At 31.8% G+C, this 13,355-nt stretch overlaps 2 protein-coding genes across 7 annotated transcripts in view; one reads left to right on the forward strand and one right to left on the reverse strand.

Annotated features, from left to right (window-relative positions):
* Positions 1 to 13,355, reverse strand: part of LOC126811586 (inhibitor of Bruton tyrosine kinase) — a 128,415-nt gene that overhangs the window by 111,354 nt on the left and 3,706 nt on the right. The window lies entirely within an intron of this gene.
* The window catches only part of LOC126811585 (protein still life, isoform SIF type 1), a 117,523-nt gene that overhangs the window by 75,117 nt on the left and 29,051 nt on the right, over positions 1 to 13,355 (forward strand). The window contains exon 1 of one of the 6 annotated variants that reach the window (XM_050537281.1): positions 6,144 to 6,258. The exons of the other annotated variants lie outside the window; for them this stretch is intronic. Coding sequence (XP_050393238.1) covers positions 6,159 to 6,258 — 100 coding nt within the window. The 5' untranslated portion in view covers positions 6,144 to 6,158. Of the gene's footprint in view, positions 1 to 6,143; positions 6,259 to 13,355 lie in introns of those variants that run through there. 6 annotated transcript variants of the gene reach the window in all.

Below are 13,355 nucleotides of genomic sequence, written 5' to 3' on the forward strand. Positions count from 1 at the left end.
ACAATTTTTATTTTAAAGACAGACTAGAAATGTTCTCCCTATCTTGTCAAGATAAATTGTTACATCAAACCCTAATATGGCAAGTCTAATAAATATGGTTGACCCATCTCAGACATTAGACATTGCTCTATTATTGTCTGGGGAGCTAACAGAATTAATCTAAGTTTCAGTTATTTCTATCTTGTATGAGAAAGAGATGTCTGGTTGTACAATATTAAACATTTACCTAAAAACAAATGTAAATCTCGGAAGCTAGTACCTTTAAACATTCAACTGTGTGAATACTTGTCAAATGATGTGCAATTTCCCTACATTTTGTCAAAATCGATTCACATATGCATTGCCATATCACTAGCCCAAACATATCTTAAGGAATATTGAAAATTTTAAAATATGCTCTCAAGGTGTTAATGTTATTTTAATAGACATTGCTCTGCTTTTTCTAACCAATATATGTAATGAATTGGGAGTAATATTTTTTTAGACAGAAAAAGTTAATAATAACGATAATTGACTTCTGTAATTTAATTTAGAGTCCCAATGTCTGTATAAAAGTTATATATAGGTTTAGAACTCTACAAACTATACTAGTACTGTATTTAAATAGAAATCTCCTCCAAAAATGAATCAGATCTGCAAATACATACAATTGCTATATTTAAAGTATGATATGATTTGGATGTGTCTACCATATGTCCCTCGAGGAACAGTGATGTGTATGATATTGTAGAATACAGTGAAGATAATGATGATCATTCATGCATGATAGGAAGAGTTACTACTAGTTATGGAGATAGCATGTGACTTGAAATTATTTATTACCTCCTTGACAGTTATGATTCAAATCAAATGTTAAAAATGGACTTGATGAAATATTTTACTTGTATGGGTAAGCTTAATTCCCTTAGTAGAAACTTTTATCACACTCACATACGGTAATAAGAGATATTTAAAGGATGTTATGTGTTTCTTAAAGATATGAATATGACAAAAAGTCACACACTTTAATACAAAAAACAATTGACTACAAAAAACAATTTTGACTACTACCTGACAGCTATAGACAATGCAATTGATTAACTTAGTAATATATTCCTAATATATCTTGGTGTAACAATAGTTGCCAAACATGCCTATTATAGTTCAGTTGTTCAATTTGAGGAATATGTTTATAATAAGATTGGATTAACTGGTAGTTGGATTAAACATTTGTATAAAGTAGGCCTAAATGAAGATTGGATTAATTGATAGATTAAATTATTGAAATGTATAAAGTAAATAAAAGAAATTGGGTATCCATATAAAACTCTTAACTGCTGGTAGTTTGCTAAGTGAATGTTATTAACAGGTGGAACAGTCTTTGATCTTGGTTGATGCATGTCTAATGGTTTAAACAAACTAGATTATATAAGTTTGTTTGTTTTAAAATTCTGTGTGTGGATAAGGATCATTAGGTGTGTGTCTTATAAGCTTATAACAAAATTGTGATAATTTTCATAGAAGTGTTAACGAAATCTTCAACTATTAATTAAAGATACTTTCCCACAAAAGTATTTATTGGGTGGTTATTTCCAATAAAAGTATGGCAATTTAGGTATATATGGAAAGTAGAAACATCCAATCTTATTAGAAAAATAATGGATTCCCGGAAAAACACCCATGAAGCCCATACAGGGCAAAAATGTAAGGGTTCCCCAAACGGCAACCTGCCGATTACGGATGTCTGTTCGAGTGACGTCAAATCCCTCAACATTAGGGACTGCTTGATGTATATGTTGATAAACTTGGTGTACAGACTAGGAAAAAGTGAGAGACTAAAACATACAACAGTTTCTGAGATAAAGGTCACGGAAAAAGATGTGGACAGGGGTGGATAATCCGAGAATTTAATTAGGCTTCGAGATTTATGATAAATGGACAGCGATTTAAGACAACATTGTCTTGTATATGCAAAAAATTCTCCTCCAGCTTTGCACTCATTGCTAGGTACCACATTATTAGCCAAGTCATATGACACAAACATGACTTATTTTATAGCTTTGGGTGTTTCCTAACAAATACAATGTTTTGAGAAGGAATTGAAGCAAAATTTTGATAAATTAATTAGTTTGTTATTTTTAGTCCAAATATATCATCAGATCATCGAGTTTGTATTCGGGAAGGTATGTTTAAGATGTCCATGAAATCTTTTACCCTGTAATTAAATTATAAATCAATTCAGAGTTGATCTACCTTTTATACAGTACACCCACATTTAATGTGGTCATATATTGTTGTTACCTCATTTCGGGTTCCTGCGGTCTGTCCACAATTTCATGTGATGATTCTATACATTGTAGTTAACAGATTTTTGTTCAAATTCGCAGAGCTTCATTGTCAAGTCATAATAAGGAATATCCCTATTGAAATTCAGAATTTTTCTATCTCATACCAAAGCATTATCCCACCCTCTTTTAATACATTTCACAAACCATTTTATTAATGCTCAGTATTTGTTATTTATGCTGTAAACATGCTTTAGCTCGTACACTGTGCCCACCAGCAGTTAAAACAAAAATATTGATTCATGAATTTTGAGGGTTTTATTAAGGATGTTAAACAAGAGGTATCAAAGTTATTAAATAAATGCCATGGGAATTAGATATACATACTGAATTACACTACAATGATCATTGATAGAATTCAGCTTCCCCGGCCCTGTCATGCCAGAATAAGGTTAAGTGTAAGACAATATCAAAATTCGGCAATTAAAGATATATTTATGTCCCAAATTTAGTCATAGGGTCCAATTTTAACTTATGGATATTTAAAATCTTCATTCATTTCTATAAACTTCACAGCCCCATCTTTATCTCTCTTAGACAAATAAAGTAACAAAAATTCAAGCACCTTTTTGTATAAGAGACTATAATCTTCATGAAGTTTATTTTTATACTCGGATGTGCTTAGTTACCAGTACATAAGAACAACAATTCTTACATTAAAATAGTACTTATTTTTGACTTTAATAAAGAGAAGCAGAACAAATAATGTTAATCTTGTCTAACCTAATTAAGTAATTTGATTTTTATTCAAAAAGATATAAAATTAATTTCCCCTCAGTAAAAGAAATAGCTGAATTAGGAAATGATCTTTGAATAAATTTAATTAGACAGGTATTGATTTTTATCAGGTTAAAAAAATAATGTCAATGACTATATCTTCTATTACACAAATATCAGTTGAAATAATAAGAATAGAATATAGTTCCATAACAGTATTATAGTAGAGAAACTATATGAAATACTATTTAAATTAAACACTGATAGGAATCCATACAAAATAAACCCTCAAGCTAAAAATAATCTGTAACCTGAGTGATCTGAGACTATTGACATATCTGTAGAGATGAGGGTGAGGGCTTAGCTATCCAACAGAGTTAAACAATTCATAGATTATTAAATGTACTTTTGATATACCCTTTGACTAATTAAGGACAGCCCAAGCCTGCAAAAGAACGATATGAAACAGGATTATGATTAATATGTCATGATAGATCATATTATAAATATCTGTAGTTGAATATTCAGAATGACAACCTGTAAAACTGTGATGTTTTAAATATTTCTGTTAACAAAGTCCAAATCACTTATTTCTTAGAAAACTTTATGATGTACATGAAGGTGCCCCAGGCAGACTTTAAATTTAAAACGCAGTTTTGGTCAGATATATTTGGGAGTCCTATCAGCCTATTATACTTGAAGTTAGTAAGATCATTTAGCCTACAAATCTTTGTAATTATCATTAACAATATTCACTACTGACTACTTAATTCATATTAATATGTAGATGTATCATGCATTATTTTGATAAGAAAAAGAAATGTGTAATGGAAATTACACACTTGATGTGGTTTATGTAATACCTCTATGCCAAAAACATTTGAGTGTTATGGTTATTTGAAATAATTATGTCTGACATATATCGGTAAATGATATTACATCGACTTTACACGTTATCAAGGTAGACAACTAAATCAAAACTCGTATTTAGGGATTGGTGTAGAATTATGTTAGCCTTACAAACAAGAAGTAAACCATTACCGTCTGCTTGAGTTTACCTAAAGATTACCAAGGTAAACTGTGTAACGCTTTTACATCCTCATTCGTAGAGTATAATACAAATAAGGTCTGATATTTAAATAAGGAGGTGTAGAACAAATTTGAATATCACAGATTCTAAATCTTTGATTGCTTTTATGTAATTGCGCATGGGTTCCAAAAATTGTTTTCTATCTCAAGTTTTATTAGTTTTTATTTGAAGAACATCATTTAATTGCCCAAACATCCGAAAATGTTAATTATTGCTATATATACCCCGAGAACATTTTAGCCAGTATTGTTTATGTGCCTTAAATGTCATCAAGTGGAAATACATGTACTTTCAAACAACAGGTTAGAAAAATAAATGGTGATAGTGAGATGAGTGTTTGATGAGAGCAAACATGTAACTTAGTGAAAGTGAACATGAACCGATTTGTAAGTTATCATGGCCTAGGAGAAGCACACTTTCAAGTGCTACTGACTGTATGTAGAAGGAACAGTAGCCTGCAGTTTGACAAGGCATGAGGAGCATTGTTATGTCCTTTGGATTATAGAAGTTGCCTGCCTATTTTTCACACTGTCCAGTTTGACCCAGTATTGATTACCACCCTCAGACCAGTTCAAAAGGATTTGATTGTATTGGTTGTTCATTGTCCTCTAGCATTGTGGTCATCAGTAGTTAATGTTGATACAGTTTTATTGCTTGAACGAACCAAGTTACTTAACTCATCACTGCATCATGGTGAAAAAAGGGGAATAGTTCAATATGGGAATAACTCTTGTGAATTGAAATTTGTGGAAAACAAAGACATTGATATTCACTGATTTTTAAGGTAAACTTGTTTTCTTGAATTAACCATTTGATCTTTTCCCGGTCTGCTTCATACAATGTACATAAGAACTTTAACTGCATTCAGTGTATTAGCTTTATACCAAATTGATTTGTATATAGATTTTCCATCATATTGTTAGCCGTTGTCTATTGTTAACTTATATTAATTACTAACAATGTTAAAATGTATAAATGGAACAAAAATCAAAAATAACAAAATTAGATGTTCTAGCGATGTAAATGAAAGCCAAATGCCTTCTGTAATTTGGGTAAAAACAAATGTTTTGATATATTTTGCAAGACAGATATCTTCTATATTTGAAGTCCACAATTTAAGCCCATATATGATAATGCATCAGCAGTTGACTGTTCAAGTAAAAATGAAACTAATGAGATAACCAAGTCAGTACATTAATTGGTCCTAGCAGTTGCAACCACAAGAATTTACAACTATAATTTAGCCTAAGGAAAGTTGACCCAATTGATTTGGATACAACTCTCTTGTAATATATAAATCAAGTCCCTTTTTAATGGGTACATATAGATAATATCTCATGTGTGCATGATTGCTGGGAAGCTTTTGATCAAGAATTTGATCAAATAATGTATTTGAACAAAGAAATTACTTTTGTTTACAAATTGAAATTAAATTCATTTCTGTAACTCAAGAAATTATGAAAAGTAAGTCACCATTAAAACTAGTTATTAAATGGGGAACATCATGGAATTTTGTTTATTCAGTTATATCCTCGTTAAGAGAATGTTAACCCTTGTAAGGTTTTTGTAAAATACATTCCAGGGTTTAAGGATACTTCAAAGATGACCAATGCTGTGTCAACAGGAAGAGATGATCTGTTAATCCTCCACTGGATTATAGAATGTCTTTTAATCTGTTATAAAACCTAAAATACATCAAGCCAAGTTGATAATCTTACAGCTAGCTGTGCTCCGACAACATCAATCATTCAAAGCTATTTCAAATAATATGTTACTTAATTGATACACTATCATTAGAACCGAAAAAAAGGAATGGTTCGATATTTATTTGGTTATGTCTAATGGTGCTAGATGTTCAAATTATGTAATCTAATGATGGTATTAGGCGCTGTGAATTCTGTCTTAACATTCATCCTGCTATTGATTTACTTGGGTGCTACTCCTGATTATACTTCTTGCTGCCAATTGGTATTGTGGGGGATGTTGATCATTGACAAACAGCAACTGGTTAGATATAGCAGTGTTTCATGCCTACCTATCGAGAGGACATATGTCAATTACAGTCACAGTATATTGGTATTTTAGTAGTTGGTTTAAAAATCTTCAAGGATATAACCATTACAGATTGTGAGTTATCTTTGAGAATTTAATTCCATGAACTTCTGTGGTTTAATTCAGCAGATATTTTGTGCTCCACATGTTTATTTTAGTTATTTGCATGTTGGTTTTAGGTAAATGGATTTCATGCTGCATAAAAATATGCCTCTTTGTTATTTTAGACTGTTAGAATCTTGATTTATAATTTGTGCATTTTAGAAACCAATGCTTGTATTTCTGAATTTTGAAAATACAATTTGTGTGACTTTATGGAGTTAAGATGTTTATCTTCATTTATTTGACTAAGTTCCAAGAAACGTAGGTTAACTCCATTTTAGTGATTTATAAACCGTGCTGTGAAGCAGATCTGTACTAATGAACTGTGTTTATTGACAAAGAACCTCAAAAGAATTTGGAAAACTAAGGATAAAATAAACAAAGCTGGTTGCAATAGGTGTGGTAAGAGTTGAACTACTATGGACTAGCCATGTCACAAACATCCTAATTACTTTTAGGTTTATAAACTGCAGAATAACCATAGTTAGTGTCTAGAGATCCTATCTGTTTTAAGGTCAGAAGTGGATTAAGGTCAGTTATATAATTATCAAACTTATCTCCATTAGTACCACTTCCTTGAACTGTCTTCATTAGGCCGGTTGGTGTGGAAAAGTAGGACATTAAATTCTTTTAATTTCATCACAATTGCCTTGTACAGAATGTTTTAAAATTCATAAAGATGCCACCTACTCTGGTGTTCCCAAAAGAAAAAGTTGACAATGAAGATCTGAATTTCCTTGTCTTGTTAGATCTGGTTTCAATTTTAAAAGAATTTATCAAATACACATTGTTGATCATAGAAGAAATTCAAAGCAGTTTTAGGAACTATTTGATTTTCAATGTTTGATTAGTCATTCGATTTACATGCAATTAATATTTGTATTCTGAAATCATTACCAATAGCCATAATAAAAGCGAAAGTTTGTTTGTTTGTTGTTCGCTATAGTAAACCAAACTGTTTAACTTACAAATTTCAAAATAACTTCGTGATAACCTGGATGTTTTACAAGAAATTTATTGGCACTATTTATTTTGTATTTGGTGTAGTATTTAATGATGAAATTGAAAACTATTGATTGTTGCTTTAAAGATAATGTTACAAAAATTGAGATCAAGTCTATGGTAACACTCAGCTATTTATGTTAATAACAAGCTTGAAAGCTATTAGAATGATTTGCTTGTTATTCTGATGTCCAGTTTTCTTTAAAAGTGTAAATTATGTTGGTTTTTGTTTGTATGTGTATTAAGAAATATTCATAAGATTGTTGATTGATACACATGAACCACATCCACTTGCTATCAACAGCAGGGGTTTTCTATCACACAACATGTAGTAGTGAAGCTACCATTCAAAGAATCTCTTCACTGATATTTGTTTAATAGTCAGCCCCCCTTGGAAACATGCAGCTGACATATGAGTATGCTGATTTGTTACAAATTCTGTCCTTTGAATGTCCAATTAAACCATCATTAGTTTAGTTTTATGTGATGACAGATACTTTGTAAGCATGTACGTCAGAAAATGTAATTTGTTTGGGTAAATTTGCTAAATATGAAATGAAATGGAGTTTTACATCATACTGGGCTAATGAAGACAGATATATGCCAAACAGTGTGTTATGAGGGAAATTTTGCCCAGACAATGGCACTCTGGCCTACTCTTATATTGAATTCCAATATATGCCAGTTTTTTGTCCCATCTGAACGACTATGCGTTGTCCCTTGCCAGGTCCTCTGTCCTGTGACACTAATAAGGGGAAACCACGCCGGAAAATCTTGATGAACTTTCTCGGTCAACACTGGGATTGAACATGCGACCTTAATGTTAGCAAGCCAACGTCTTACCCATTGAGTTACTGTTGCTCCCATTTGCTAAATATAAGGATTGTGATCCAAAGCTTTAGGTTTCAGAAATAAAAAAAAACAACCACTTCCAGTTGTTGAGTTAATATTGTCATTTACAAAATTATTGAATGTTATAAACCTTTGAAGTTTGAAACCTTTAAAAAATCTAATTCTTAAGTTAATTGGCACTGTGTCTTTACATGATTTCTGTCACTGCACCACTGGACTAATTATTTTGTCTGCTACATAAATCCTATTTGTTACTATGAATGTAAAGTTTTATTCAACTATTTGCTTCAAGTAAAATAATCTAATTATTCTTAGGAAAGCCAGGATCCAGTTGATATTCTTGCACAACTGTATTTCAATATCAGTTAATATATTTGTCCCCCACCTTTCGAAGAAAGCAGGGGACTATTAAAATGGGTTTGTCCGTCTGTCTGTCTACACTTTCCGGGACACAATAACTCTCCTTCTAATTGAGCTAGAATGTTCAAACTTGGTGTAGTTGTTTATTAGGTCAATGCCTTGATGGAGTTCTAACATGAGCATTTTCTGCTTAGGGTCAGCAGAGATAAGCAATTTGATTGGTTGATGATTTGGGACACAATAACTTTAGTTCTATTGAAATGAGAGTGATGAAATTTGGTGTATAATTTTATTACATCAATACCTTGACTAAGTTTGATAATGAGCATTTTCTGCTCAGGGTAAGCAGAGGGATTGGTCGAGACTTTGGAACACAATAACTCCTCTTCTAATTGAGGTAGAATTTTCAAACTTGGTGTAGGTGTTCATTAGGTCAATGCCTTGATGGAGATCGATGATAAACATTGTATGCTTACGGTAAGCAGAGATAAGCAATCTGATTGGTTGATGCTTTGGGGCACGATAACTTTGGTTATAATTAAGTGAGAGTGATGAAACTCTGAACATAGATTCTTTATATCATTACCTTGATTAAAGTAGCTAAGTCTCTAACTCAGTATCATCCAAAGTCTTGCACATTGAAAACACAAATTATTTGTCAATTTAAATCAACATTGATGTTGTGATCTTACCGGGAAATGGTAGGCGTCTGATATCCAATATTTAAGACAAAATAAACATTTCACCATTGGTACACAAATCGTGTACCATAGTGAGTTTCAGTGTCATTTGTAAAACAAGTGACCAGAAAGAACGAGGCTAGACATATTCCACAACTCATGTCAAACGGTGATGCCATATCTTATCTGGAGAGCATGCACAATAGACCGGAATAACCAGACGCTAGAAATTGCTATTTGGTTCAGACTCCTGCCGTATTTCGCTGGACATAACTGATTTGAAATTAGAGTCAAAACGGAAACAATTGAATGTAAATCAGTTTATATACAATCAGATTACATTATTATATGTGTTACGACCCATTTGGGTCAATTTCTAGGTCCCAAATATTAACGATTTAGCTCCTTTAAGTTCAATGATGAGAATTTTCTGCTTAGGCTAAGAAGTGATAAGCAATTTGATTGATCAAAACTTTGGAAAATAACAACTCTGCTTTTAATTGAGGTAGAATATTTAAACTTGATGTAGATGTTCATTACTCAGTTCAATGATTAACATTTCAAACTAAAGCTAAGCAGAGCTAAGCAATTTCATTGGTCGATGCTTTGGGACAAGATAACTTTGATTCTATCTGATAGAGAGTGATGAAACTTAGTGTATAGTTGATAATCAGTTTGATTGCTTGATACTTTTGAAAAAAATAAATGTGCAATTAATTAATATGTGTCATCTATTTATTTTGGGATTTCAATGGGGGACATCAGCCTCACTATTGGCTTGTTTTGATTCAACATGGGTCACAACAACAAGACTTAATACTGCAAGTTCTAGTAGTAATAGTAATGAATTAAAGATACTAGTTTGATACCCAGCTTTGCCCATGACCCAAGATCTGCTTACTCGTCCCTTTCTTGCATGCTTTTCCGCTAGCTTACATCATCCGTTACTATTATTAAACTTAATAAACATAATAAACAGAGTTACCCCCTGTTTTTTTTGATAAACAATATTTTAATTCAGATTTGTATTTGAATAGAGATTGGGGAACAGGCATAGCTTATATTTAGGGATGTCACTAACTTTGCAAGTAACAGGAAATTTTGCTAAAGTAGAGGGTGTTATGGAATTATGTGCGTTTCAGGTCAATATTTTAAATGACAGAAAACCCTTTAACACTCCAAACAAGTGCTTTTCAGTCATATCTGAGTGACGCCATAAACCGTATTGAATCGCATGTTGTACCAATTTTAAAACTAAAATCTGCAAATATTAGTAGGCTAAAACTTATAAAAATCGTAAGAATTGGAAATTTAAAAAAAAAAATGACACATGCTTTTTGATTTATTGTTTGTGCTATTAGTACATCCCCAAGCAACGCAATTGACCATGATTTCGTAGGGCTAAAAATATTCTAATATTAACGTTATTTTTCATATTAAAACAACTTTTTTGAGATAATATTCTCCCTTTAAACTAATCCTAAAACATTCACAGGGTCAAGCGTGATGGACGAACATACACACATACATACACAGATCTTTGATTTTATTCATATAGATTATTCTACGGGTACTTGGCCCATGGTAACATTTCCAAAACATTGTTTTATTTGAGATTACTTACAACTAGAAATATAATGCTTGATCTTGTTTTCTTTTCCCTCATTTAATCCTCCCAGAGGCAATATATACATTTTCTATTGATTTTCGTACTGGTTAAACAGAATGGGTTGTCATTGGTTTGAAGATAATGCCAGGAATATTCTAACTACAGAATCCATCACTCTTAGAATCTTAATTTGCTTCTGTCAGCAGATTTCTTGAGGAGTAAGGCTAGTTTCAGAGATTCCAGTCATTTTTGCAAATGTAAAGGGCCACAAGTATGCATTCAATCATTTCTGTGATTAGATTTTGGTTGCTAAGAGCAGACAAATAAGCTATGTTAAGAATCACGGTAAGGAGTAGGCTACAGTTGTTGACCATGTGAGTCCGCAGTCAATATATATATAAAATAATATTTTCTCGTCTCAAAAATCTCATATTAATACCAAGTTTATCTAATCCAGCTGATGTTTTCCATCATTATTGAAAATGTTAGAATAATTGCAACATTTGCTGGAGGCTTTGTCCAAAATATTTATGACCATGAATAGTTATTGATTGTTGCTGGTTGACTGATCGCATTGGCTGCGAGCCTCCTCATCATAAGCACCCAATCAGCTCTAATGGTGATTTGCCAGTTCATTTACAGAGTTATTATTTAATGTCTGCTCGCTACAGATTATTGAAATAACTTTTATCTTTCAATATGGTAAACTTGAGTCAGGGTCATGGAACCCTCCTCACCCCACCCCAGAATAAAATTGTTTGGGGTATTTTAAGGAACTAATTTCATTTTCACAAGACATTCAAATTTCAGCATTTAGCAATTGCTTATCATTAAACGAAAATATGCGGCCACTTGTGTCACAAATTCTGATTTCGGATATGTAAATGTTGTTTGTGTGTGGTGTTTGGAAATGAAAAAGATGTCACTAAAATAATTAGATACGAAATATTGCTCTGTGTCTGTAGTCTATAACCCATTAGTTATTATATTTGGATTTTGGTTAATAAAATAAGTGAAACTGACCAAGGAAGATCTTGTCTTTTAGCCATAACCCCATCGATTTATTTTCAAATGTTTAGGAATCTGTGCAGATTATTTTATTTGCGCAAGTACTTAACAGTATTGATCTCTGTGTCACTTAGTAAAAAGGGATTAAGCAGTTTTATATTTCATCTTATTAAATTGATTTAGATATTCCAAGAACTGATAAACCAGCAAAGGCAAAAATAGGAAAACATTATGTTAAGACTTGAATTGGTTGAGTAATAATGTTATCTAAGTAATCAGATTGCAGCCAGACATTGGGTCAGTCAACCTCACATCCAACTAGACGGTGAACCAAGATAAACATATAACAATAGAACTCCGATATTCTAAGTGTTGAGATGTTAACCAATCAACAAGCATCATGATTTTATTAATTTTCTATATCAATATCAAAATCTACTGAGACATTTTGGCGGCTAGAATCAACCAGTATTTCAATTTTTCTGATAAATTTTGAGTAAAATATTTGACAGAACATCAATCATATGATTTTCGTGATAACGGAAGCTATTTTTCAGCAACTAGATTGATCAGTGTTTCTAATCTTATAATACGTGTACCTTGTGGCTATGCATTGGGAACAGAATGATTGCATGAAAGCCGCTGGCACCAACCTAATCAAAGGATTTTCAAGAGTGTGATATTTCACATGTAATCCCTGTCGTGAAGCAGAACTATATTTTGATGTTATCATAAAACCAGGATTTCCTAGGATTTGGGTCTGTTGAACCCAAGAGTTTAAGAGTTCGCTCAAATCAATATTGCTAGATTCAGTAGAAGCTAATTAACATTTAGAAGTAAAGGTTATAAGTTGGAACAGTAATTCAATAACCAAACATTAATAATGGTCCTGTCAATGTGCAGATATTTATTAATATTGTGTCATTGTGTCCAGCAGCTGCCTGGGGTCGTTAATTAATGATCATATTTACTGAGGGTGTATTGAATTCTTGATAAATGTTGTATTTATTTATTTTATCAGTTCAACGAAACACATCTGTTCATTGTTTACAATTTCTTACCTACAAGATGTTTACAATTAAATAGGAATTAAGATACTTTATTAAAAAGTCAATTGACTACAGAAAAACTGCATAAATGCATTTAAAGGAGCTAAATCTCTAAATCAATATTTTCCCTGATATTCAAAATTAAAAACACAAATTAAAATTCAATATTGGTCCATTTCAATCAATATTAATGTTGTTAACTTGCCGTGAATATATGCAATCATAATATCCAATATTTAAGACATCATGAATATTTTATAGTCAATACACGAGTCATGTATTCTATGGGTCCGGATGTCATTTGTAATGAACAAAGAAAATCATATCCTACATGAAACTGCAGAAGTAATTAGTAATGGCTTATTCACAAATGACAAAATAGCATAAAAAAATGTGTAGAATGGACTAAGCAGACATAAACGACTTCTGTTCAATTGATAGAAACTATTATAAATTTTTTTGAAATTGTATATAAATCACTTTATATGCATTCATATTACATTAATCTGT

Source organism: Patella vulgata, chromosome 2 (genome assembly GCF_932274485.2).
Source record: "Patella vulgata chromosome 2, xgPatVulg1.2, whole genome shotgun sequence".
NCBI classification, from domain to species: domain Eukaryota; kingdom Metazoa; phylum Mollusca; class Gastropoda; family Patellidae; genus Patella; species Patella vulgata.